Source organism: Saccostrea echinata, unplaced genomic scaffold, assembly GCF_033153115.1.
Source record: "Saccostrea echinata isolate AGI-Se365-2 ecotype Australia unplaced genomic scaffold, CSIRO_AGI_Sech_v1 ptg000010l, whole genome shotgun sequence".
NCBI classification, from domain to species: domain Eukaryota; kingdom Metazoa; phylum Mollusca; class Bivalvia; order Ostreida; family Ostreidae; genus Saccostrea; species Saccostrea echinata.
This window is the reverse complement of record NW_026889759.1, coordinates 1576195-1604190: the sequence shown is the minus strand read 5'-3', so window position 1 is coordinate 1604190 and position 27996 is coordinate 1576195. Positions and strand designations below refer to the sequence as shown.

General features: G+C 33.1%; 1 protein-coding gene across 1 annotated transcript; it reads right to left on the bottom strand.

Moving 5' to 3' along the window:
* Positions 1 to 4: 4 nt before the first annotated feature.
* On the bottom strand, positions 5 to 23100 carry LOC133184117 (zinc finger MIZ domain-containing protein 1-like). Its single transcript, XM_061318977.1, has 4 exons — positions 22425 to 23100; positions 12467 to 12862; positions 9146 to 9259; positions 5 to 115 (listed from the first exon to the last, which is right to left on the bottom strand). The coding sequence occupies exons 2-4, from the start codon at positions 12524 to 12526 to the stop codon at positions 5 to 7; spliced, it is 285 nt and encodes a 94-aa protein (XP_061174961.1). The 5' UTR covers positions 12527 to 12862; positions 22425 to 23100.
* Positions 23101 to 27996: the final 4896 nt, after the last annotated feature.

The window sequence follows — 27996 nt, the reverse complement described above, 5'->3', positions numbered from 1 at the left end:
ATTACTAACCTGCAGACTTGGTTGAAAACTTGTCTCTATGTGCTGCACAAACTGCAAGTAATCTGTATCCCAGGTCAAGGTCATATCCAGGTTGCGGGGCAACTTGACTCACAATCTGAAAATACATTTTTTTTTTTCACTACATAGTCTTGGATACCTTTAAGTGTTTATAAATTGTGACTGATCACCATGATCAGTAAAGAATCATAACTCTCTCAATATGCTGTCTTGTAGAAAAACATTCTCCCTTCACTTCAGAATCAGAATCATTTTATTTCGCTCAAACCATACATAATGCTACATGAGGAACATAAAGTATAAAACATATCTATTAAATCGTCAGAGGTACATATGACATATATACATAAATAAATATTTTACAACTGCATGGAGAAAGGACAGACATATAATAATAACAGTGTATATGTAATCCTTGCATTGAAGAACTCTAGGAGAACAGTTATGGAGAACAGACAGTCTCAAAGATATTTGAAATAAATGTACAAAGTTTTTTCTCAGATTTAACATTTGAATTTGACATAAGTTCATAGAACTTTGCAACATTCAACAGTGCAAGAAAGAAAAAATCTTTTGAACTAATTAAAAAAAATGCTCCTATTTATTTGAGTTATTTATCAAGAAGTCTGAGCCCAGCAATTTTGCAAATAATGATTATCATATTAAAAAAGTAATCAACATTTTTATTGCATGATTAGAATCCTTTCTAATGTTTACTAACCAGTAACCTTTTTAATCAGGTGAGCTAAAATCATTAATCCTATCCTAATAATTGATATTACTGACAATTTTATCTAATTCTCTTGACCAAATTAAAGTAATTCATGAAATGCAAGTAGCAAAGAAAATTTCATATTGGATCAATAAACACAGCATGGCTAAACACCATCCAATTGATATTGGTAGCAGTAATTATTAAAACTGGCATTAGGCATATTGATCATCGAGACAGGAAATGATGCGGTTATATCCTGTCTATTTCCACCATCATTATCAATGCCAGTTTCAACACTTTTTTTTTGTTGTTTGTTACATCTTAACATATTAGCATATACCGGTAGATGCATAATTTAAATATTTCTTAAACTTCTCCCTAAATTTCTGAAAAAGATACACACACACATGAATATACATTCCATAACCACTGCGAGTTAGTAACCAGTTTTTTTTTTTCCAAGAGACACTAAGCTTACCCATCTTCTCAAGATGGGTTTTTGATCCATTCTGCTCCCCATATCTAAAAACCCTTGGCTTGTGAAGATGAGGAGCACAGTAGATTTAAAAACCCATGGCTAGTGAAGATGAGGAGCAGAGTAGACTTAAAAACCCTTGGCTAGTGAAGATGAGGCTTGCCAAGTGTCTCTTAAAAAATTTTTAAAAAAAGGAAAAAAAGCAGAGTTTGAGAAAACTGATTACTAATGAGCACTGGTTATAGGACCTGTTTTTTCCCCATTGACTTGAGTATTATTTTTTTGGTGAAATAAACATGGTACTGAAGAGGTATGTTGCATATACCATTAATATACAGAAGATGATACTTGATGATCTGTCTAAATGAAATATACAAGGGAAAAGTTCTAAGAATAAGAAATTGATATCATAAATGTTTAGTACAAACAATCTGCATTTTGTGCCATCATAGGCATAAACTTGGAGATGTAGTCTGTGGAAAAAAAGCCAAACAGAGTCGTCCTTGGTGATTGAACTTGAAAAAGAGAACAATTGGAGTGATGAAACACAGTTGATAATGGGAGAAATAAAGGTTCCATAACTTTTGCAAGTTAGTTACTAGTTCCTTAATTTTTTTTAAATGTCCAAAGACACATGGCCTGCCCAGTAAATATATGACCAAAATGCATCTATTGAAATGTTATAAGTGTAGAAGAAATATCTATTAGTGAGCACTTTTGATTTCTTAATCATTATTGTCTGCTACTGGAAACCAAGCCTCAGAGGAATAAAAACCAATATTGGGTAAGGGAAAAGTCTACTACAGGTGTGAAAATCTCACATTTAAGGTCAACCAGTCATTTCTCAATACAGAACCTTAAATTAATAAAAACCGTAAGTGAATCTGAAATTATTACAAATGCTGTAAATCACAGTCAGTTGATGACTTAACTCAGTCTCATCTCATGCATATGCAGTGTTAATTGAGTGTACCTTTTCAACTCACTCTTTCAGATTTTATTGCTAGAAGATAAAAGTGGTTATTTATTTTCAGCACATTACAAATTCATAGTAGATATCATAGTAACTAGTCCACTCACAGTAATAACACCATTCCAGGTTGGACACAGTTTTCCATGGCATTCTTGAAATATTATCATTTTCATCCTTCTTAATAATAGACTTTTCCACTTTAAACACCAACAATTTCATTAAAAGTAACCTCAGATGTTTGAAAATTCACAGAATGACCTCATAATTAATACTTTTTAAATGCACGAATAATTTTCCTGCAACCCAAAGATAAAAAATGGCCAATATCTGCCCCCAAAATCAAACTTTGATGGGGAAATCTAAAGTATGTTCTAAGCCAGTAGGATATATGCAGACTTCAAAGCATTAAACATTTTCATTCGCTGTGACATCATAATTAAGTTAGATATGACATCAGAATATGTTCATACAACATTTCAATGATTTTGAAATTAAATACTTTGTTATACGTACGTCAATAATCTGTTTGTTGAGATATAAATAAATGAAATAAGAATATCAAGTTATACAATATCAATTTAGTTTTGATAAATTTAAACAAATTAATGTTGAAAATAAAAGGCTAGTCATTGAATAACTATGTACTAGTATTTTAATTATGCTATCAAATGCAATTATAAGAGAGAGACCTGGCCCAAAGACTATAAATTGAGAACATACTGTATGTGTACTTAAAAAAGCGGGCTTCATATTTTAGCGGCTTTAGCATGGACAATGATGCGCTAATTCATGAATACTGCTAAGAAATCATTTATAAATGCAATACATGGTATGGACATATGTTTAGCGCTAATTCATGATTACGCCAACAACTCCATACCCAGTGATTGCGCTAAATTTTGAATATGCCAATGTATGTACACGTACAGTACTTAAGTCAAAATTTCAAACCAGTATAACTTTTGAAGTAATTTTGATTATGCAATGAAATTTTCATCATATGTTTGAATTTAAATGTTGTACAACATCGAAAATTTTTTAAGCAATTTAATACATTAAATAAAACTCAAGACATTAAAAATTCAAATTTTGACTTAAGTCTGTTCTCAGTTTATGGTCTTGGGGCCAGATCTTTAATTATTCTGCCCAATTCCCAAGAGATATAGATAACACATACTGCTTAATCAGAGATGTTCTAACAGAAATTATTAATTAAGTCAGCCTTCCTACATTGAACTCATTAATTAATCTTTTAACTGGACAAACTCATTACTCCCATGGGATGAATGGATTTACACTCTATCTGCTGTGTGATGCACTAGCTGTTAATGCAATTTGCTGCATATTTATGTCATTTCTATAAAACCAAGATCTGTTTTTATAATTTGATTGTAATAAAGCTGTATATCATGAAAAAATATACTTTTGATGCAACATTTTTTTTTTATTAAGGTTACGTTTGTAGGGATTATCTGCCTTAAAACTTTTTTAAAACTAGAACATTTTTAAAATTTTAGTGACCTCATTTTAAGCTGCAATTCACATTTCTTTACAGATGTACCAATGGCTAGTTTCTTGATTTGACTCAAATCTACATGAACCCAAAATGATTTAAGTCTACAAAAATGAAAAAAAAAAAATTGTACACTACAAAATAGTTACCCAATCATGATGAAAATACCACAAAAATCCTTATTCCAATATACCCTCCCTAAACTTTGTTTGTGGGGATACACATTGTTTATATGCTAGGCACTTAGTCTACAATTTAGTGGGACAACCCTTGTAATAGTATTGACCACACCTTTTGAACATCAAGCAATCTCATTATGGAGGTATAACCTTGGATATTACTGGCATTTTTAGTGATTATTGAAAAAAATAGGCAAACATTGCAGAATAACACTCTTAATGGTACTATATCACAAATGCAAAATCTTGAATTCCCTTTCTTTAAGGGAGTATCAAGTTGGTTTGAAATTGGTCCAGATGCTCTGGAGAAGTTGAAAATCTGAAAAGTATTCACATGACGTATGACAGACCATTACACAATACCTTAGCTCAAAAAAAAGGAGGTGGTGGTGGTGGTGGTGGTGGGGGGGGGGGGGGGGGTAACTTCCCAAAATTATCTGTCCAAATCCTGGAATTTGCAAGTGCTCGACCTTACCCTCAACCCACCCACACCCCACATTCTACAGGCCTGAGCTAAAAACACTACTGCATAGTCTACATGATATAAAAAATATGATTACTGTTATTCAAAATACTGATATACATTCTTTCTCTTTAAAAACAAGAGGCCCATGGGCCTTGAATCGCTCTTCTGATTAACTGTACAACCTATCACTTCTATTTGAAGCCTCGAAGTATCCTGTATATTTACATAAACCCTTGAAATTCCAATTCACACTCTGAGAACCCAAGATGATTCTAAGCCAATTAGTACCTGAGAGTTGCTCATGGTGACCTACTTATCACTTGTCATTCTCTGAGGACCCATCAACTAAGTTTGATGATTCTAAGCCAATTAATACCTAAAATATTTTTTAAAATTATAATCATAAAATTTTATAAGTAGGTCAAAGTGACCTACTTTTCAATTGTTTTACTCCAAGGACCCAAGATGCATCAACTGACAAAGTTTGATGATTCTAAGCCAATTAGTACCTGTAATATTTAATTAAAGCCATAAAATTTCAAAAGTAGGTCACCGTGACCTACTTTTCAGTTGGTGTACTCCGAGGACCAAAGATACATTGACTGACAAAGTTTGATGATTCTAGCCAATAAGTACCCAAAATATTTAATTACAGCCATAAATTTTCAAAAGTAGGTCACAGTGACCTACTTTTCAGTCAACCTACTCCGAGGACCAAAGATGCATCAACTGACAAATTTTGATGATTCTAAGCCAATTAGTACCCGAAATATTTAATTAAAGCCATAAATTTTCAAAAGTAGGTCACGGTGACCTACTTTTTAGTCGATCTACTCTGAAGACCCAAGATGCATCAACTGACAAAGTTTGATGATTCTAAGCCAATTAGTACCCGAAATATTTAATTAACGCCATAAATTTTCAAAAGTAGGTCACTGTGACCTACTTTTAAGTCGACCTTCCCCGAAGACCATGATGATGCATCAACTGACAAAGTTTGATGATTCTAAGCCAATTAGTACCTGAAATATTTAATTATAGTCATATAAATTGAAAAGTAGGTCACGGTGACCTACTTTTCAGTTGACCTTTTTTGAGGACCCAAGATGCATCAACTTACAAAGTTTTATGATCATAGGACTTAAAATGTCCAAATTATGCCTCTAAAATGCTTTGAAATCGAATGCCTGCAAAGTTCAAAAAGTAGGTCACTGTGACCTACTTTTTAATAATTATGTTTTTTGGCCCCAAGATGCATCATCTTACAAGATTTAATGATTCTAAGCCTCCCCGTATTCGAATTAATGACCTTAATTGTTTTAAAAAAGATTAGCCATTAAATTCAAAAAGTAGGTCAAGGTGCATCAACTGACAAAGTTTGATGATCATAGGCCTTAAATTGTTCAAAATATGCCTCTAAATCATTTTGAAAAAGAATGGCCGCAAAATTTAAAAAGTAGGTCACCGTGACCTACTTTTGAGTCAACATGATATGAGGTCCTTAGATGCACCAACTGACAAGATTTGATGATCCTAGTCCTTATAGTAAGCAAAATATCAACATTTTAATAAAATGTAATTTTTGGTCAACTTTGAAATGACCTTGAGACCACGCCCTTTGCCCCAGGGTAAATCCCCGTGCAAATTTTAATCTACAACATATCCTCATCCTTTTGTGTAAGTTTGGTGATAATCTGCCCAGTGGTTCTTGAGAAGAAGATTTTTTAGCAACCAGTACTTTTGTTTCTATTTTCCTAATTATCTCCCCTTGTTAAAGGGTCACAACCCCAGTTTTAGTATAAAAGGGAGCCCTTGGGGCAAGGATACCCTGTGACAAATTTGACAATAATTGGCCAAGGGGTTCTTGAGTTATGGCCCATATTCTAAAAAGTTTACGCACACCGCACACCGCACAAATGGCCATAGCATTAGCTCTTTGAGCCTTTGGCTCAGAAGAGCTAAAAAGATATATTACATAATTTTATTTATTTTCAAATGAAAGAGTACTGTGATAAAGATGTATTTAGAAACACTTATATCTATTATGGAATTCTGGAGGACAAGAAGATGAGAAAGTGGCTTTATTTTAACCCTGTTTTCCAAGCCATTCATACATTGTGTACTTATGACTTTTCCCCCTTATTTTTTCTACATTTCTAATACTGTATTATATATTCACATGACATGAATTATCTCCCTTTGATTCCTCCAGGGGATTCCTCCGAACACTGCTGTCATCTCAGTAATTGATGCTCACATAGCCCCTTCAGTGAATCAATATACATTTAGAAGGAGGACAATATATCTTAGATACAGCTATGTAAATAAATAATGCATAACCAATAAAATGTCTGTGATAAGAGAGCATCAATTATCATGCTTGGGAGATAGGTCTGTAGACACATCATACCAAGTGTCACATTATACCTCAGTGTACATTTTATTCTTTATCAGATATTGGGAAATCAATAGATTGAGCAGCAAGGTCTTCTCTGTTATGTTTTCATTACCTGATACATATCACTTAAGATTTCAATCTCACAAGTAATATCTGCGGTTTTTAAAATTTTTGTGATTTCATCCTTTAAAGCTTACAGGGGCAATCGGATCTGTGTATTTCTGAAAATAACTGCAGAAACATTTACCATACAATATGTCATATATATATATACAATGTACTTAGTCTAATGAACTGAATTACAGTGAAACCTGTTTAATCTGACATGCACTGAGAGGGCACAAATTTTGTGTCAGAATAGACAGGGTATTATATTACAGTGTAAAGAACATTGAAAACAAGAAAGTGGGAATGAAAATAAAAGGTCAGAATTCACGGTAAAACAGATTGCACAGGTGTCCAATTAGACAGTTTTTACTGTTTATTAATTTATATAAAAGAATTCAAAACTAAAATAATTAACCCTTTACTAGTCAGGTATTCCACCAATGCCAGTTTTAATATATGATATTGTTTGTCAATATCAGCATGAAACAATGCACATCTTGTAAAAAGGAAAACATTCAGCACTTATGTAAATCCCATTATTTGACTTTATTAAGAGTAGGAGATAAATAAATACAGAGGGAAGGATAGACAGTTCCTGAATTTTTTTATTGCCCGGGGGTGGGATGTGGGGAGTGGTTACATTGGCTTATGAGATGATATCTGAAGCAACACCCTGAAGAATGAAAATAGATAAGAATCAATGTGGTTGAAAATGAAGTGATGGTGGGCTTTGATTGAAAATAAATCTTTGGTGCCCCAAAACTATGAAAAGATAGTGGTGATGATATCCACAGGAAAAAATGAGAGCTGTAAAATCTGGGGAGATTTATGTATACATCCCTGATCCTGTCAAAGACTAAGTGTTTGAAGTTATTGTAATTTATTCATATTGATACTGAAGAATCACAATTCACATTGAAGAGAAAAAGTACTACAGAGAATATATCAAACACATGGACATGTGCCCTCGTGCATCCAAGAGCAATCTGTCATTTGTATTGTCCACTTTGTACCAACTTGTATGATCCAATTATATGAACATTGTCTCATTGATTTGTACAACTTCATATCAATGCTTATCCAATAAAATTGTTACTGATTAATGTCCTCATTAGTGAAAATAAACCCTCTCTAAAAATTCATTTTTAGTCACTAATAAGTGCATATACTTAAAACTTAAAAAGAATCACAGAAGTTTTGGAGAAATATTAAATTACTTGTTTAAGAATTATCTGTGATCATTCTGGTATTAAACCCAAACTTCACAATTAAAAGGCCAGGATAATTCACCCCTCTGGATTGAGGTATTAATCAGTTATTTTGTTATCACTCTATGTGTATCTTTTTGTTTGATAACCCCCCACAACAATTAAACAGCAAACTTTAAACATTTGTCTAAGCCACACATTTTTAATTAATGGAAACATATTTATATATACAAGTATATTGATATGACTATAAACAATACATTAATGATTTTTTGGTAAAAGAATTCTTCAAAAGGTTTTTTCCTTAAAAACTGCAACAGGATATCATTTAAACAAAAAAATGCTTTCTGTGGTTGTTAGTATGAGAATTAATGTTGCAGAGAAAAACATAACCTGCAACCCACTTACTAACTCGCATAAGCGGATTATGTATTTTTTTCTGCAATAGCTTAATTCATGTACTAAAAAGAACGAAAGACATTTTATTGTTTCTATTTATGTCTGTATAAATAATCATGTCAAGAAGGATTAAGTTCATCAAATATTGTATTAATATTGATATGTACATCATCGTATGTTTCACTGATGGAAGAGCCACTGCTCAAAAAATCTATACAGGTGGCTTGCTTTATAAGCAGCATTAAAGTATTGATAAACTAACATAGTTTTCTTAAGAAATAGGGGAGATAATATTCTGAATCAGTGGATGTAAATATTATTGTTTCAAAGTACAAGATTACCCCTACATCATTTCAAGTATCACATATTAAAAATCAATTTAGCATATATAAGCAGAATAAAAACAAAAATATTCATAAGGCCATGCAAGCTGAAAATATTCTTTGCAGTTTCTAGAACATTAAAAAATCCGTCCTGATAAACAGTTGAGAAAAAAATTTGGTCAGGTGCAATTTTTAGTGAGTCGGTAAGCAACTGCAAACAAACAATATTTTATTTTAGGCCTTTATACATCTATATGCGCTAGGTTTTGTTTCCAAATGCAGACAGAAATTGAAAAAATCTGAATTTTTTGTGCTGGGTCTGACAATACCAGTTTGCCTTAATCTTGTTGCTGTAGTCAATCATACTTACGGTGAGACACTGCATAAGACTTCCTTCAAAAGGCCGCTGAAAGGCTCGGAGGTCAGAGCACCAGTCTAGAAGCTCACGAGCAGCATTCTGAAATGCTCCGGGGGACCCCAAGTGCTGAAAAGGAAAATATATAAATTTGCATGTTTTTTTTTATTAATCTAATTACTTCAATCTCTTACCATCACACTTATGATAAAACAAAATCAAAGGGTTCAGAGAGACAAGGACGTAATTTGGCTGAATTTCTGTAGATTATATTTATTAATGCACAATTTAGTCATATGCATGTGATACATTTCTGTACTAAGTCTGATGAAGAATGAAGAGGTGCATACTGGTCACAAAGATAACGCTGGTAGTTTTGTTCTTACTGAAATCTTCACCCACATTATCCTATTAAAAAGATCTAGGTACAAGATAAATTCTTATATTTGGACTCCCTATTCCCAACCAATAAGACGTTGTCACAGGTTTGAGGAAAGTACATATGAAAAAGAAATTTGTTGTTGATCTATTATTTATGGTCCAATGTAACCAGATAATTTTTTTTGATCATCACAACTTATATGTCCTGTTTCCTTATTATCTCCCTTTGAAAATTGTATGCCCCTCTCTTTGCATGAATTTGAAATCCCCCCCCCCAAAAAAAACTATGCATCAAACAAGCAAAATCAAAGAATTGTGGTCCCTGCTTTTGGTGTCTTAGTGGTATTTATGGCATGTCTGTGTGTCTGTCTGTGTGTCACGTTTTGTCTGTCCATAATACAAAAAAGATTCAAACTTTTGAATAAATGAAAGTTTTGGCCAAGATTAAAGTTTCTTAAAACTTCATCAAACTTGAAGAACAAGGTCATGAGGTCAAATATATAATACAGTTAAAAGGTTTTATCACAAGTAATGTACGTTAAAAAATATGAATGCCTCGTCTCTTCTGGAGCAAATTTGCTGCCAAAGTTAAAATGTTAGATAAGTAGGTCAAACTTCTAGGTCAAGGGCTTGAAATCAAAATAATAGTACTTTCTGAGAGGTCTTGTCACAGGTAATGCACATGTCAATATGAATACCCTATCTTCTCTCATTCAAAAGTTGTCACCAATTGTAAAATTTTTGAAAAGTAGGTCAAATCTCAAGGTCAAGGTCAAAGGGTAAAAAATGATAGTGCTTTCTGAGAGGTCTTGTCACAGGTAATACACATATCAAATATGAATGCCCTTTCTTCTCTCATTCAGAAGTTATCACCAATGATAAAATTTTTGAAAAGTAGGTCAAACCTCGAGGTCAAGGTCAAAGGGTAAAAAATGATAGTGCTTTTTAAGAGGTCTTGCCACAGGTAATATACATGTCAAATATGAATGCCTTATCTTCTCTCATTCAAAAGTTATCACCAATGTTAAATTTTTTGAAAAGTAGGTCAAACTTCAAGGTCAAAGTCACAGGGTCAAAAATCATAGTGCATTTGGAAAGATTCCTGTCACAGGTTTTAGCACATATGAAATATGAAAGCCCCATCTTTTCTCATTCAAAAGTTATGCTAACAGACTAACAGGCATAATGACTGACAGATGAATGAGATTAATATCCCCTCACTTTCACAGAAGTGGGAGACAATTAGTCTGAATTTGGACTCCTGCATGATTTTAGAGATGACATAACTTTAATCAAGAGGATTCATATGAGCCTTAAATTCTAATATGAGCACACAATTGTGTATTATGACTTTACAAAAATTCAATCAAAATTTCATGGTCCTGATTATACTTTATTTCTTAGAACATTGCTTAGACAATTTCATATTTTCTTTTGCAAAGACATAATTGACAGTTTTTAATGTTCTGCTGAACTGCTTTGATGAAACTTCTGCAATGTGGTAAGAATAAGTTAACAGCTAAGAAAACAGAGCATGATTTGGCAGCCGTAACAGCTCAGAAGACACTCTCCGATTTCTTCTCTAACTTGATATTCCAGTGCACATGTTGAGCTACTCAGCATTTCTCTGCACATTTTCAGCAGGTGCAGCACTTGTTACATACAAACCAATATTTTGACAGAAATTTGTTACAGATATGAAAAAATCCTAAAAAAAACATTAAAAAAAAATCAAATTTAAATCCAGTAATTATATATTTATGTACATATGTCAAACTGACTATTTAGATACTAGCTGAAATGAATAACATTCTTTATGGATTCTGTTTTATTTATAGATTAGGATCAAGGTTAGGTCAGTTTGGTTGTGAAGATGGTTACCCTACCAGAAACAAGAAGAAAATGGAGGACCTTCTTTTGCTGCAGATCTTATTCACCATTGCCTAACCTTTTTTTATGTTGTTGCTCCTTGTCATTATGTGTTCAAAAATTTTTGACAAAACTCACTTTGTCAAAGATAATTAAAGAACATTCAATAATTGATCTGCTTTTCCTGTCCACAGTTCATCAATTCAAATCTTGTTAAATTTATACAAAAATCATATTAATACTTTCAAAAATTCCTTTTCAGAAAATTTGAATGATTTGGTTGATACTATGCCTGCAAGGAATTGGCACTTACTATCGTGTTTATATCATCATATAAATTTCCACCGTTTATCGTCCTAATTCAACATCCAAATGTCAAAGTATTTAGGTCTGATTTCTTAAAAAGTCAATTTACACACTGAAGAGTACTTAATGTAAAAAAAAAAATTCCTTAAAAGTAAAATCTGAATTGCAAATTAAAGATTTGTTACTAAGAGAAGGGTGTAAAGGGTTGTGATTTGCAGTGTTAATTTGTTTTTGAATGCTGCTTATTCTATTTACAGCATCTCTCATATTATCTGCCTCCAACTTTTTTTTTTCTTTGCAGGTGTTTCTCATCATTTCAATACGCTTGAACCTATCCATAAATACATCTTTTATTGTTGAGAGATAGCTGTGTTCTTTTTCACTGGTAGCACTGCTCTTCTGCTATGAAGAGAAAATAGGGCCTATTTTTTGGCAGCATGTCTGTACATCTCTTGATGATCTTCACATTTGTAATGTTGTTGCATTCTAGCCAGAGTTTAGTTATTTTGTGTAATAATGTTTCTAGATAAATTGTCTGATTTCTTTGGCTTTGATAGTAATAATTATATATTGTTTTTATTGCATTTTGAAAGACTGTAATATTTTTTTTTATTTTAGTATAGTACATGTACTACAATGCAAAAAAATATAAATAACATAATTAAAATTAAATCTTCGATTTCTAATCAAAAATACAGATATAGGCAACAAGATATTTTTGGGGATATAGACCCCCCCCCCCTCCCTTTATAAAAACCCAATGAGGTCTGGGAGACATACCTGTTTAATACAGCTGAGGCGGTCATTGGTTTGTTGAATATGTCTTTCCATTTCATTCATGATGCTGGAACTGTTTGACACTTGTTCTAAATCTTACATCCTTTATAACAGTTTGTCATGGATTTGTCATAGAGAACCCTTTTAGGAGCAACATTTGTATTTCACATCATAAAAATGTCAGTTGCTTCCTAATTTTAACACTGTCTGCTATTTTAAATTGAGGTAGAAGCTTCTGGTATATTGTTTCCAATCAGTTTTCTTTGATTGACTTCCATGTTGCCTCTTCAGTGCGTCTACATCTCAGGTCCCAGGGAAGCTACATTCAAAGGTTCACTCTTCAGTTTTCCATTGGTGTGTTTTGTGATCAACTTGAAAGCAAATTGCAGATATCATTTTCTGGAAAAGGAAAAAGAGGATTTTCATAATTTCGAAGGACTTTAGTGTATACTAAAATTATACATTTTAAAAAGTGATTTAACCAGGAAAACAATTAATACTATTGAAATATACACATTTAACATGATCAATTTGTATTTATGTAAAAAAAATTTCCTGTTCATCTGTGAAAAGGGAAAAGGAATCATATAGACTGAGTTTTTACATCCCTATTTACAAATCACAGCATTCCAATGTCCAAGATAAAAGGGAGAATATAGGGCATTAAAATAAGGATGAAAGAGGAACAACTCTTGGTTTAAAAAAAAAAAAAGAATCAACAATTAATTAAGAAATATCTATATACGATGACACGCTCCTAATCCTGGCTAAAGCATGCGAAAACTTTAATGTAAATCTATAATATAACCCAACAAGAGTTGATGATAAGAGACATTTCTCCAGTGTAGACAAAACAGTCCAACCCATATCAAGAGTGATAACACCAATGCATTATCAGCTAATGTATAGTGATGTACACATGCTACACTATGTGGGTTGTAAGCTATCTAAAGAGTTTAATATTTTTTGTGAATAGTTTCACCCTAATTTTCTCATCACATGCTGTTCAAACTCTGGTGTATGACCAAAGCTGAAAGCACTATTTACAGATGATCAGAAGTCGTCATGCTTAATATACTGGTAATTCACACAAAATGATAGGATTGTCTCATAGTTCAATTAATAAGAAACTAGATCATTATGAGAAGGATCGCCACTAGGTGATCTCCTGATTGAAAAAAAATTACGCATTACAAACAACAACAACAACCCAAATCAATTACGCATATTCTGTTTATTACAATGGCAGAAAAAATGTAAAGGGCTGGAAAACTCGGATCAATAGCTCAAATCTAGAGTGTTATCAATTTACAAGACTCTTTCCAGCCGCTCTTTCTGCGCATTCACTAATATCTCTGTCCCCAAGGTGAACTGTGCTGTATTAAATAGAGGTAAAATCCCTATGAAAAATTTAACAACAGAATTTACTCTGAATAACTGAATAATGATGTTTACACAAAAGTTGATACCATTTTATTGCCTTAAGTGCTCTCTAAAAAGTACAGGCTAGTGAACATTGAGTGATGATGAAAAATATCTAGATCCATGTATGTGATTTCTTGTAAGCCAGCCGAGTTCGCAGTGAGAATGTTAACAAGGGTGTTATTGGAATCCCAGGAAGTAAGCGGGATCAGTGTATCTAATGATGCTCCGCTACTGCTTACACCTTATTTACAAAACATAAATCAAGTACTTGCCAGACAGCATTTGAAATGAAGTAATCATTGCTGCTTGCTAACTATTACTGTTAACAAGGACTGCTTGATTGTTTTAACAAGACAATATCATCAGCTGATTCTTTTATGCCTTGCCAACTATTTAATTTTCCATCCAGACTCATTAAAGCCTGGTAATGCTCATATTGGTTCAATCAGTAGAATTCCTAAATAGGGCATTCAACTACAACAATGGAAAAATAGTTTATTCCTCTTACAGGAAGGGGAGGAAATGCAAAATAATTTGTTGAACCTTTTTCTGGTCTGTGACATTTTTTCTAAAACACACACAAGAATCCACTTGCAAAGTAAAAATGAACAATGTCACACATCATAAGAGAAGCTAGACAAATCGGAAAGATGAGTAGTGAACAAGTAACACTTGTACATACAGTCTCTATGGATGAAATGACACTAACAAAAGATGAACAATTAAACACCTGACTTGGAAGTATAAAAGAATTTCGTGTGATTAAGACTGCACCAACAGACCCTCAAACACCTAGCCTATCCTGTTACACCAATAACAAACTTAATCTCCATTTCATCACACAGAACAATTGGAGAACTTGCTAGGAAAATTTACAACTCTACATAAAGCAATTGGATATGCATATTTTTTTTTTATATTTTCAAATAGATCAAATATTTATATAAGTTTCTATATTGTTTTTGAGACATGAATCAATCGTGAAAATCACATCTATTCTGCTATTCTGTCTCCTCTTTTTCATTTTTATTTATTTATTACTAATTATATTATTCTTATTTTATTCTTGATAACAGTCCATCACTGATTAAACTATATAATATTTAGTGTTTTATCTTTAGGAAACAATTGATTACATTTGTTGACTTTTGTTCAATAGTATTGGAAAGATTATATTTTCCTCAAACATAACTTGTTAACCAATGTATTGATAAACATAAACCATATTTCAACAATGTTTGTTTAAACTATTTGTACAATCTGCATCATATTAACACAAAACTGATTGCACCTATTACTGTAAAACAGTTGGGAAAAGAATGCCCATGCTATGCTAATGCCTTTGGCTCTTCCTTTTGTCGTTTGACCAATGAGAAAATAGTATAAAGTTATCACTAAACACATTTTATTCTAGGCTTAAGGACCCTCTATACACTGATGAAAACTTTGAGAAAATTATATTGTATAAAGGTGAAAATATTGAGTTGATCTATTTCACTTTCAACATAGGGTTCCTGTCATTTTCCCCAGGATAAATGACAACAAAGTTTCAACAGAAATCACTGTTGCTTACTTAAATAGGGAAAACACATGCATATAAAGTATTCATTTACTTCATCTTGATCTAATATGACTCAGAGAAATTAATTGAATTGATTACAAACTGCGTATTACACTGTAGATTTCAGTTTATTCAATTTAAAATCAAAGGACAATTTAGCACTCTGCCTTAAAGTATCATGGAATGGAACTCTTTAGTGTGCAGTGTATAGAAGGGTCCTTAAATTCTATTTTATTGATACTGTAACTGAAAGAGGAAATGTGATGTACTAGACCTGGATCCAAACATCCAAATTCAAAATGCCCAGAACATGGGTAGACACTTGACTGTCAACCTTCTGTCCTGCCTGTCAAGTGAACAAACTCTGATCTCCAGTATGTCAGCATTCTATGATTGAAATCATGAGGCTTGAAAATATCATCAAAGAAAAAAAAATTAATGAACCTGACACCAAAACAAGTACCCCTGTAAGCACAGCAGTGGTGGATCTAGAGGAGGGATAACCAGGGGGAAAACCCCTCCCTTTTGATTTTGTGAAAAGAATAGTAAGAATAAAATACTTTTTTCACACTGACTCAGCTAAGTATAAGTATATAAAACATTCATTTCTATTTGATCATAACAAATATCAGAAAATTTTGAAAAATAGCTTTTAGTGTATACTGGGCCTCTTCAACAAGGAAATTTGCAAAAGATAATTGACTTGAAAAAATACATCTGTTCATTGAAAATCTGGTTTTCATTGAGTTATTCTGACTAATTAAAAATGAAATGAAATAATTACGATAGATTTTCCACACTTTTTAAAGATATTATAAAATATATTAATAAAGATATGTTATCCATGTAAAATACTAAATTATGATTTAACTCGTACAAAATTTTAAATAGTGTTCAAGTAATTTCCTCAATATTCCAAATTGTCATTACAAGCACTATCATGGTTGTGAACTAAATTCAAAATCTATATTGAGATATAATGATGTAATCTGAAAATTTTTGTGTTTTGGAGTAAATAATCCGTCTTTTAAATATTAATTGCAAATTCCAGAAGGTCTCGGGGGCTTTGCTCCCTGAGCCCCACCTGAGGGGCTTACCCTGGACCCACTGAGAGCTTCAAAACAACCCCAGGCCCCCGGCCCAATTTTGCTTAAACATTACATTTTGGCTGGCTATGCCACAGACAATGTATTTATTCATTTCTTATATTTTTCATGGAACATCACTATGAACTAGAGTTGTAAACTTGTGTGGATCAGTTTCTATATTCAAAAAGTTCTTAATTATTTATTGATAGCATTTTTATCAAAGCCCTGTGCTGTGCTTTGTAAATATAAACATACATTAATTATGACAAAAATTTTCTCCTCACCCCACTCATTTCCAAAATATCTAGATCCGTACCTGCAAAGGAGACCCCAATTATGACCTGACATTATTCTCACTGTTAATATTGCAATATTTGGATACTTTGTAGTATCAACATGTCTGTGTTTCAGTCTTTCAAATTCCTAATTTAGATATGATAGCCATAACTTTAAACACATTTCTAATCCATATTTTTATTAGTCAAGTGACTAACCAGCCTTCAAAGAACAATAAAATTAATTAAAAGTAATTAATATCTAAATCAAATGTAATGACTCTACAGTATAAAATTAACACCAATAATCCATGTAAAGGGGCAGCCACAAAGTGTATTACTGGTAACACCTATATTCAGTGACCAGTCTTGCTGCGATGATTTTCACTGCATTTGATTTGCTGGTTATTCATTATCAGATTAAACTTTAAGCAGACACATTACTGAGTTGTTAGACTCTGCCATTTAAACACCAGCAACCTACCAATTCAAAAAGTATTCGAATCTACCTGTGAAAGAATATGCCTGAAAAACTCGTCACATCCTAAATCCACTTTAAGTCCTCACTTTACTTTTCATATTAATGTCTAACCACCACAACAGTCTAACAATATAAATTGTTTAACTATGTCATCTAGCGTCTCCAATTCAATAGCTGCTAACTTTCTGTGATCCTGATCTGCCCACCAGTCTATACAGACACATAAAGCCCCAACACAGAATATGCTTTTGTCAAAATGATATTTATCTGATAATAAGAAATAGTTGTTGAGTGGCAGTCAACGGGTTACAGGTAAATCTCATTTCGAGGTAGATCAGGTCATTTGTTTTTGAGATCGGAGATCCACAATCGGAATTTTAAAATTCTGACTTTTAAAAAAGACACCTGAGGTTTATCATATAATCCTCAATCAATAATGAGCGAGCAACTCTTGGGGGAAAATCTTCTTCTTTTTTATAGCCCCACCCTTTAACCAGTTGGCTCCTGATGGACCGTTTTCCTTTTTTTTTACTGAGAAAATCTGATTGTGACTAATTTTCAATCATTTGTAGACATTACCAGTAAATATTTTGATTTAATATCAAGGGTCAGAGGGAAATGTGCAAGCTGGCAATTCTGATGTTCAAATCAATGCAACCTTTTCTAACTTGAGAGGCACATATGCCACAATGATCTCTTGGTATATACTGACAAATTAAATCCATAAATTCAAATAAAATCCCTTATTATATGTCTAATTTAGGCTGAGGGGCTATATATAGCACAATTCCAATTTAAAGTGTGAGTACATTTTATATATATTTATCCTTCAATATTGTTTATATATTTCTATGTAAAACTTGTACACATATTTTAACCCCATTTTGGTCCTTCACACCACTTTTTGAATAATTTGAATTTGACAAATCTTAGCTTTGTTGCTTCTGAGCTGAATATTTTATGTATTTCTATGAAAGAAATTCAGTTCCTAACTTTGGTCCCATTCTGATGGCTCTAAGCTATCATTGCAACAAACATGAGATGTTGATTGCTTCTAATTTCACACTCTATAGTTTTCCAACATACCCTTTAGTACTGATAAAGAATACAATGTAGCAAAAAAAAAGCATTCTGACACTACCATATTTTCATAATGAGGAGTGAAGTGTTTGAATATCACAAAACTCAAAAATAAAAACAAGACGTTTCTGTGAAACACTGATGCCCTCATATGTCAGCTCATTGCCAAGGTTATGGTTTCTCAAATTAAAGTAAATTAAAGTGGTACTCTAAGTCAACACGGTCAAAAAGTCAAAACTGTTGGTACCCAAGGGAAGGTCTTGCCACAATGAATACACATGTGAAATATGAAAGCCCTAGCACCAACCATTTAGAAATTCTTGTCAAGGTTAAAGTTTTTCAAAGTGTTGGTACCCAAGGGAAGGCCTTTTCACATGGAATACACATGTGAAATATGAAAACTCTAAAATATTGTTCCCCAAGGAAAGGTCTTGTCACAAGATATACAATTGAAATATGAAAGCCCTAGTACTAACCATTCAAAAATTCTGAACCATCACAGGAACTCAGTCAGTAGAGCACTCGCTCCCTGATCAGAAGGTTTTATGTTCGAATCACTGCCACGACTGACCAAAGTTGATAAAAAATAGGTAGCAACTGTTCCTTCGCCAAGCGCTCCACACTTTGGAGTGAAAGTTGCAGGTTTTTCGGATGAGACCTTAAAAACCGGGGCCCGTGTCATGGTAGGCGTTGGCATGATAAAGAACCTTCACTGCTCAATGGCCCTGAGTGCCAAGTAAAGGTCTAAATTTGAAGCCCTTCATCGGTGTATGGTGACATGAGTGAAAAATTCTCGAACGGGTCTACACAATAAACAACACACAATTAATCAATTAATCAATCAAAAGTTCTGGTCAAGGTTCAAGTGTAAATTTTGCAAAATTGGTTCAAACACCAAGGTCAAGGTCAAGAGGTCAAATATATTGGTACCCAAAGAAAGGTCTTGTCACAAAGAATATACATGTAAAATATGAAAGCCCTAGCTCCAACCAATCAAAAGTTATGGGCAAGGTTAAAGTTTTTGTGAACAAACAGATAAACAGAAAGATGGATAGGGAGTATTCACAGAAGAAAGCATTATCTCTTTGACACAACTGCATCTGGGCAAATTTAAAATGGGGCAAAAATAACCCTGTATATACAGTATATACATTGTGCAGTATTCCTTATCTAAACAAAAATGGATCAATCTGAAAACCATATTATTCATCCTTTAAATTATTCCATTTTTTAAAGCTTTATTACAATGCATTCAATTTTTGTTGTCTAATTTTTTTTTATAGCACGACAGTTTATCCTTTCAAACTTTGCTGCAGAAGCAAAATTGGTTGTTGACAGTTGTGATGCCCTGCTTTGGTAATACTGTATGTAATAATCCATAGTTAACTTCTTTTGGATATAATAATTAGTTTTGAATAAGAAAATTCAATAATACTGTTCTTTTACAGTTGAACTTGGATATCTAGAGCATCAATATATCTGAACACCCTTGGATATGTTAAAATGAGCTAGCTAGTGGTCCTGTCATTTCTAGTGATATACTTATCTCAAAGTCCTGCATATCTTAAAGTTTTTTACAGTCTTGCTAATTTTGAAATATTGAGGTTTCAACGTACTCAACAGAGATAATAATCTAGGTACTCTACCATAAATCCATGAAAAATACATCAACAAGTAAGTCAATGATTTAACTGATAAAAAGTTCCACAAGGCTGAAAATACAACAGTGTACCACATTTGACGTTCTTGGTGTAAAAATTATTTTCTTCATATAGTCAACAGGCTTGCTGAATATTTTGTTGACTAAATGTTTGTTTTATTTTTGTTTTTTGTGTTTAGTTAAATGGAGTCATATCCCTTCTTTTTTGTCCTTTTCTGACATTTTCATTTTATTAATAATTAAAATATGATTAAAAATGTAGTCCTTAAAGCAAAAAGTTCCTCCTATACAGGTTGAAGAAAATTTTCCCTTCAATAATTAAAAAAAAACAAACAAAAAACAAAACAAAACAAAAAAGACCCACACATAAATCTATAGAAACTTAAGAAGTTAACCAGAAGTTCTCTTTCTGATTAATCAAAACTAATGCAATATTAAGTACAGTGCACTCATAGTATAAACTGAATTTTCCTAGCCACACTATCTATTCTAGTTGCAGTCTGTGTAATTATAAACAAAAATTCCCCAATCATGTGCACATCCTAAATCAGAACATCTTTTTGAGATATCTTTTTGACAGGCAGACAAACAAACTAGATGAAACATATGATCTGTCCAATTAATGCAGGAAACTTATCATCAAGGTAAGAATTCCAATAAATAAAATTAATAGATCACAGCTTTCTTAATATTTGAGAAAGATTAATTAATTACAATGAATTAAATCTTTCTTAGAAATATTCCCTTCTATGCGAAGACTGTCAAAATATGTTTAGATGAGTTTATCCTCTCTACATAGACAGGGGAATTTACCTGTCTTTTGAGAACGGTGAACTGCCTGTCGAGGTGTAATGGGAATCAACCAAAATTCCTCCAACACCTGATTTTTCACTCTTTCATAATGTAGTTAGTAACTGGTGTATATCTCTCCAACAACAGCTTCTCTTGGAGCAATAAACATGGTGATTAAGGAATTTCAGTCATTCAAAAGATTTCAATCTCCAGTTTTGTTGATTATCTTTAGATATATCCAGATTTATCAGCAAAATTTGTATTGTCTGATGAAGATTTAATCCAAAAATTCCCTCTTGTTTGTAAATAAAATACAGAAAAAATTTGTGACAAAATAGTTCCATACCAAATCTATACCTTGATTATGTCATACTGTGCAGCCTAGATAACAATTAATTTTCATCATGTGCAGTTTTTTTTTATTGCTTTATATTGATGACTTTACTTTGCTAACTTTGAAATTAATTCTCTCTTTTTGTATGCAGAACAGCTTGCTGTTTCAGCTATTTGTGTATCTAAGATTCTCTTTCAGTTCAATGAGATTTATATGTTTGGAGGAATTAAAACACTCTTTTCAGTGTGATTCATACACCTCAAAAATGCTCTGAACTCCCCAAAAGATATGTCACCCACACTGACAGAGAACAAAATAAATTGATAGTGAGGCGCATGGATGTTCCATTACAATGTGAAGTGAATTTGTAAATAAATTTACCATTTCATTTTTGATATAGTAATGTATTGTGATCTTGATCATTTTTCCACCTAACTATGTATTTTGTCAAACAAGTGAATATTGACTTTAAGAATTATTCTGTCTATGTACATGTAGAGCAGATGTTTTAAGGCTAATGTCTTGTTTCAAAAAAACACTGGTATTACTTTTCTTTTCAATGAGAAATTCCAACCAAAATATTGTGACTTTTTCTTTAAATCTCCTCTTTGCAGTCTGATTTATATTGGCTCTGTTAATATTAGTTCTTGCCTCTTAAAAACCTAGTATTTAGGAACAGCATGCAATGTTTAAATTGATCTGTGATTTGTCTATAAACTTTAAATCTCACCCCGCTCACAATACCTACACAAATCAACTGTCAGCAGATCTAGAGAGGTTTTGTCTCACAAAACAAGTTGTAACACCTGATATTTCAAATATTTACCATCAGTTGGTGTTTAACATGGCAGGCTTGTGGCTAACAACAAATTATTGTCCAATTATCTCTGTCCTTTATCAGCCATAACAGCCATGGGTCAATGGAGCAAGCGTGGTGGTAGGACTTAATTCAGTGCATCCCCACCACGCCAATCAGTCTCAAACTAGAATCTAAATCTTTTCTACCATTTAAGAATCTAAGCATTTCTTACCACTTTCTGAGATTTAAAAAAAAATCTATCCAAATTCTGGATAATTTTAGAATCAACTTCAATTTGTGATTGAAATTTGGCCCACAATTTTCTGTGTAATGAAATTCTAGACCTCTGTCCTTTTTTGTGTTGGAAGTCAACAATAAATCTTCACTTTAAATAAAACACAAGCATTTAATACATTGTTAGAGGAAGTGGGCCATTAGGAACAAAAGTAGTATATTGTATACCTACCTTTTATACCTGAGTCCTCTAGATGTTTAAACCAATCACTTCAACAAAAGAGATATTTACTGGTATAAAATATCCTTATCGTCTGTAGAGGTTTACTCCCATGAGCTGGAGATCTAATGACACTTTCCAAAGTTGAAATGTCTAAGTCTGCAAATTGATAAATATATGAGTAACAATTTTGTTATTTCATGAGCCAAGCACACTCAATTGAACATTGACTCTGCACTATCAATGAAATGACTGGCCTGTAGCCTTCAACAGCTCAAAATCCCACAATATCACAGCTAACGCTGTCACTTCATTTCTTTGTTAAATAGCCATCAAAATCTGATATCTGCTGCTGATTAAATCTGCCCATGTGTGTATCCAGCGAGCTGTGAACACATTCAAATAACAAAATATTATTGGCTTACAAGAAACACTGGAGATGTTTTTATTTTCTCTGTTCAGCAGAAGTACACCATGCTAAAATAAATTCCTCTGCTAGTTAAAGGAAGAGAATGAGCGATCTATTAACATTTGATGATATTTCCCCCGCTACTTGAGGCGGTGATTACTCGGCTGCTCCCATGCTGTTTTTAACAACATAGAGGATAAGATGTACAGACAATTTCTTCACCCAGTGTTTTCTCACTAAGCTTATTACCCAAACAAATATCTCTACCCTCCCACTAGCCAATGGCCTCTAATATGACTTAAAATATCTTTTTTAAATGAAAACAATATTGTGCACTGTAAATGTTTCACAACTGAGGTCGATACGTCTAATGAAATAGATACATTCTGTGAATTGACTTTAACCCCCCTCCCCCAAGGAGCCCCAGTGTCCTACCACAAAATGCCACATCAATCACTAGCAAGAGATAAGGCTCGAGAACTTCTGAACAAAGCTTGACCAGAAGAATTGAAACTTTTTGCATCTTCTTATCATCAACCTATCACTGGAACATGGCCACTAGCAAGCGATCCTACACTAATCACAGCGTCCAACACAAACAAATTCAATTACCAACACAGATAATCGGCCCTTTACACTCTCTCACTGAACAGGCTATCTACTGTAATTGATAGATATATTTAACATACACATGAAACTCAAATATTTGTTGGTTTATATCTGATAAATCACACAATTTGAAGAAGTTACATTATGAAGAACACAATGCAACATTATGTCCCTTCAAGATTTCGAACATGTATTATATTGAAAAAAAAATTCCCAGTTTCTTAGAATATTTATTGACACCATATTTCTATGCATCCACCTCCAATACACAGTCTTGTTGGTGTCAAAGTTCAATCATTTCAAGTAATTGATAATGAAAAATCTCTAGGATTATGTTCCCTACAAAGAGTTTGCTACAACACCTTGAACTTGCATGACCTTGTAAAAATGAGTCCAGGTCACAATCATGACCTCAGGTAATAAACTGCTTAAAGATAAAAAAAATATATATAATCTCTCAATTTTGATACTGTACAATTAAGTTACAACTATAAAAGAAAAAGTTGTTTCACTAATCTTACTTTTATAAATTAGGATCCAAATAAAATCTCTGACAACTGACAACATTCTGATGAAGTAATTTCTAGTATTCTGTATTAGTATTTATGAAACCATTAACACTTGAGAATAACTATGACTGACTTGTCTTAAGCACAGTAATTTGTACTGATGTCTACTGCTTTCCTGTTACCATTCTATGGTCTTGACATTGAGTACAGTCCACAATTTTTCAGCAATGACCTTGACATACTTAGATGATTAAATATCTTCAAATGAATCTTTATTTCTTGAATATATGAACTATAATTATTTTTGGTAAAAGTACCAGTACATGTATTAGCTAAGATCAGAGGCAAATAGTTTTGGCTAGATATAGTCCTTAGCCTTGACCAAAAATGTCAGTTTGAACATGACATACCATCTGGAAACATGGTAGATTTACATTATTGGATTCTTAAACATTTTTTTTTTAAATAAAGTTGCATTACAAACTATGTGGCACCCAACATTTTATTCTCTTCTCCCTAATTGTAAAATTAAAACAATAATTTTGCATATAGACAAACTGAAGATGTTAAAACTGAAAACAATGACAGCTGGTCAGGATCAAATACCAACAGGGGATAAAATTAATGCCATGCTGTGTACATTGATGTGGTTTAAATAATGCATGATATTTAATTTACAAATCATATATTTTTTCAAGTTGTAAGTCATAAGCTTTAAAGAATAAAAAAACATAGGTAATCAGAGATTACAGAGCTCACCTCAACGAATGTTGTCTTTAAGTAAGGCAAAGTCCCACACTAAACTAATAATCTAGGAGTGTGCATCCCTAGATGCAACATTTATGCAATTTTGGTCTGATAAGGCTTGCAGTTACTTGGGAATGGACTTATCTGAAAACTTAAAACTAGACACTCATTCAGAAAATGTAAGTCAAATCCAGCATTCGGAGCAAGTTTTGAGATTGTTCGTCCCTTGATGCATCATCCATGCAAGTTTGGTTCAGACAGGCCTTATAGTTACTTGGAAATGAGATCTGCTCCAAAAACTTTAATCTGGTCACTCATCCGGAAAATATAGGTCAGATCCAGCATCTGAAGCAAGTCCAGTTGTGTGAATCCTTAGATGTATCATCCATGCAAGTTTGGTCAATATAGGGTTTATAGTTACTTGGAAATGACATCTGCTCCAAAAACATTAACCTGGTCACTCATCCGGAAAATATAGGTCAGATTCAGCATCTGAAGCAAGTCCAGTAGTGTGCATCCTTAAATGTATCATCCATGCAAGTTTGGTCAATATAGGGCTTTTAGTTACTTGGAAATGGGGTCTGCTCCAAAAACTTTAACCTGGTCACTCATCCAGAAAATATAGGTCAGATCCAGCATCCGAAGCAAGTCCAGTAGTGTGCATCCTTAAATGTATCATCCATGCAAGTTTGGTCAATATAGGGCTTTTAGTTACTTGGAAATGAGATCTGCTCCAAAAACTTTAACCTGGTCACTCATCCGGAAAATATAGGTCAGATCCAGCATCCGAAGCAAGTCAAGTAGTGTGCATCCTTAGATGTATCATCCATGCAAGTTTGGTCAATATAGGGCTTATAGTTACTTGGAAATGAGATCTACTCCAAAAACCTTAACCTAGTCACTCATCCGGAAATTGTAGGTCAGATCCAGCATCCGAAGCAAGTTCAGTAGTGTGCATCCTTAGATGTATCATCCATGCAAGTTTGGTCAATATAGGGCTTATAGTTACTTGGAAATGAGACCTGCTCCAAAAACTTTAACCTGCTCCAAAAACATTAACCTGCTCCAAAAACATTAACCTGGTCATTCTTTAGCTGAAATTGCAGCATCTGAAACCTTGACTGGTACAATGAAACACACTAGAAGCATCCTCCATGCATCTCTGACTAATATAGGCCATAGAAGTACTTGAAAAGAAAACTGCTCCAAAAACCTTAACCTGGGACGCCGACGCAGACGCCGACACCGACGCCGACGCCGAGGGTATTACATAAGCTCCCAACTGAATGAGTTGCATTAAAGCCATTAACCACTGCCAACTTAGTTAGATGGAAATTTGTCAATTTGTCTGTCAGCAAGAAGTTCAATATTTTCAATGAGTTTTAAAAAAAATGCAGACTTATTAAGGATCGAGGGAACAAAAATGAGATCCAATGAATGGAACAATATGTGCATCTAGGATTTTTTCTATAATTTTTTAGTCATTGCATCCAGAGCCAGTGCGATAAGTGCTACCATTTTGCAAGTTGTTGTCATCATAGAAACAAATGCATTCATTGAGTAATTCACAACACAATACTGTATAACTTTTTGATTTGACCAATAATAGCACAGAAAAGGATAACTTAGATCATAAAAATAGAAAAAAATACCTTCATTTAGAGGTTAAAGACTGATAATGGAAATGGCATGGTCAATTACAAAATAGGTAATATAGAAAGCTAATACACCAAACCGAGAAACAATCAAGATTACTTTGTTATGTCATATGCAATAATTTGTTTTCTCCTTTTATCCATGTGATGTTTCTTTACATCAAACTTCTTGCTGTCAAAATGTGACATGTGTGATTTATAAGCAGGTTTTTGCATTAAATATGTTTACTGTATGTTTATTTTATTGAGTGTTTACATGCATATATAAAATCTACCATTGCTAAGGAGGTTGCATGTATTAAAAACATCTACAGTCAAACCTCGTTATCTCGAACTCGATGGGACAGGAAAAACTTCGAGATATCCGAGGATTTGAGATATCAGGGGTAAAATACTTAAAGAATAAGTGGTTGGAACTTCAAAATCACTTTGACATATCTATGGTAATTGAGATATCAGTGTTCAAGATATCGAAGTTCAACTATATAAGCACATATTTAAAATTTGTATTTAAAGACCCAATTTTTTTACCGTACGGTTATCTGAGGAGGGGGAGTGGTCTTGGTAGTACTGGTGTTCTTTACCTGGAGAGCCCCAATACTCAAGATGTCAAAAATCCCTATACAGGCTGCATTACACAGGAAGTCCGGCTTTTGGAAATCAGGGTCAACATTACACATTTTGTGCATAATTTTGAGTGAAAACATTTAAAATAAATCATGTACTGAAATATAAAATTTGTAGACTTAACGTTTTCGTTGATATTTTTTGAAGAAAAAAAAATTTAAAAACATATGTTTTTTAATAATCGTAAAATAATTAAAAAAAAAAAAAAAAAAAGGGTGAAAACTATAAAGCAATCATATCAATATTTTAATCACCAATAAAAGAAATTTTTATGATATATTAAGTGTGAATATTGAAATAAAAAGATTCCACTTATTGACATTTACCACGATTGGAATATTATTTACTTTTCTGGCGAACAATGCATGGTGTCCAAATATTTGGCATTTCCGAAGATCCGTGTATTTATGCCCTGTTTACAGGTTTGGATGTAAAAAGAATCTTTGGTAATTCATGGCGTTAGATACAAGATACTTTATTTATATTAGTATAAATATCTTTTCTTATTTAATCCATTGCATTTTGTTATAATTTTCAAATGGTGGGGGGAGGGGTCGATTGTTTCCAATTGAGTTTCTGTGTATCCAAGTGCAAGGTCGACAAGGGCATTACGTACATTCTTAAAATCAAGGCACAGGTTGCATAAGGGGCTCGGAAGAATTATCGGTCTGTGCTGCTACAGAAAGTTTTTCTCTCTCCGAATCTCAGTTATTGAAGGAAGAGAGGGCTTGAATATCCGCTAATTTTTCTTCCAAAAAGTCCTACAGTTATCTTGGACGTCATATCGCTAACAAGTACAAAATAGCAGTGGAGATTGAAAAAAAAAATCACGGTCACTGTTTATTTATCTACTCTCAATTATTTTTCAAAAATAAAATTATCAACCAATATAACAGCAACGATTTTTTTTAACCAGAGTGTATACAAAGCGACCTTTCACGCGGTACATGAAAGTGTTTGACGCGTGACCAGGTAATTGTTTTCAAGACATGCAAACTCAGATTATCAGGTAGCCCATGTAGCTGGCC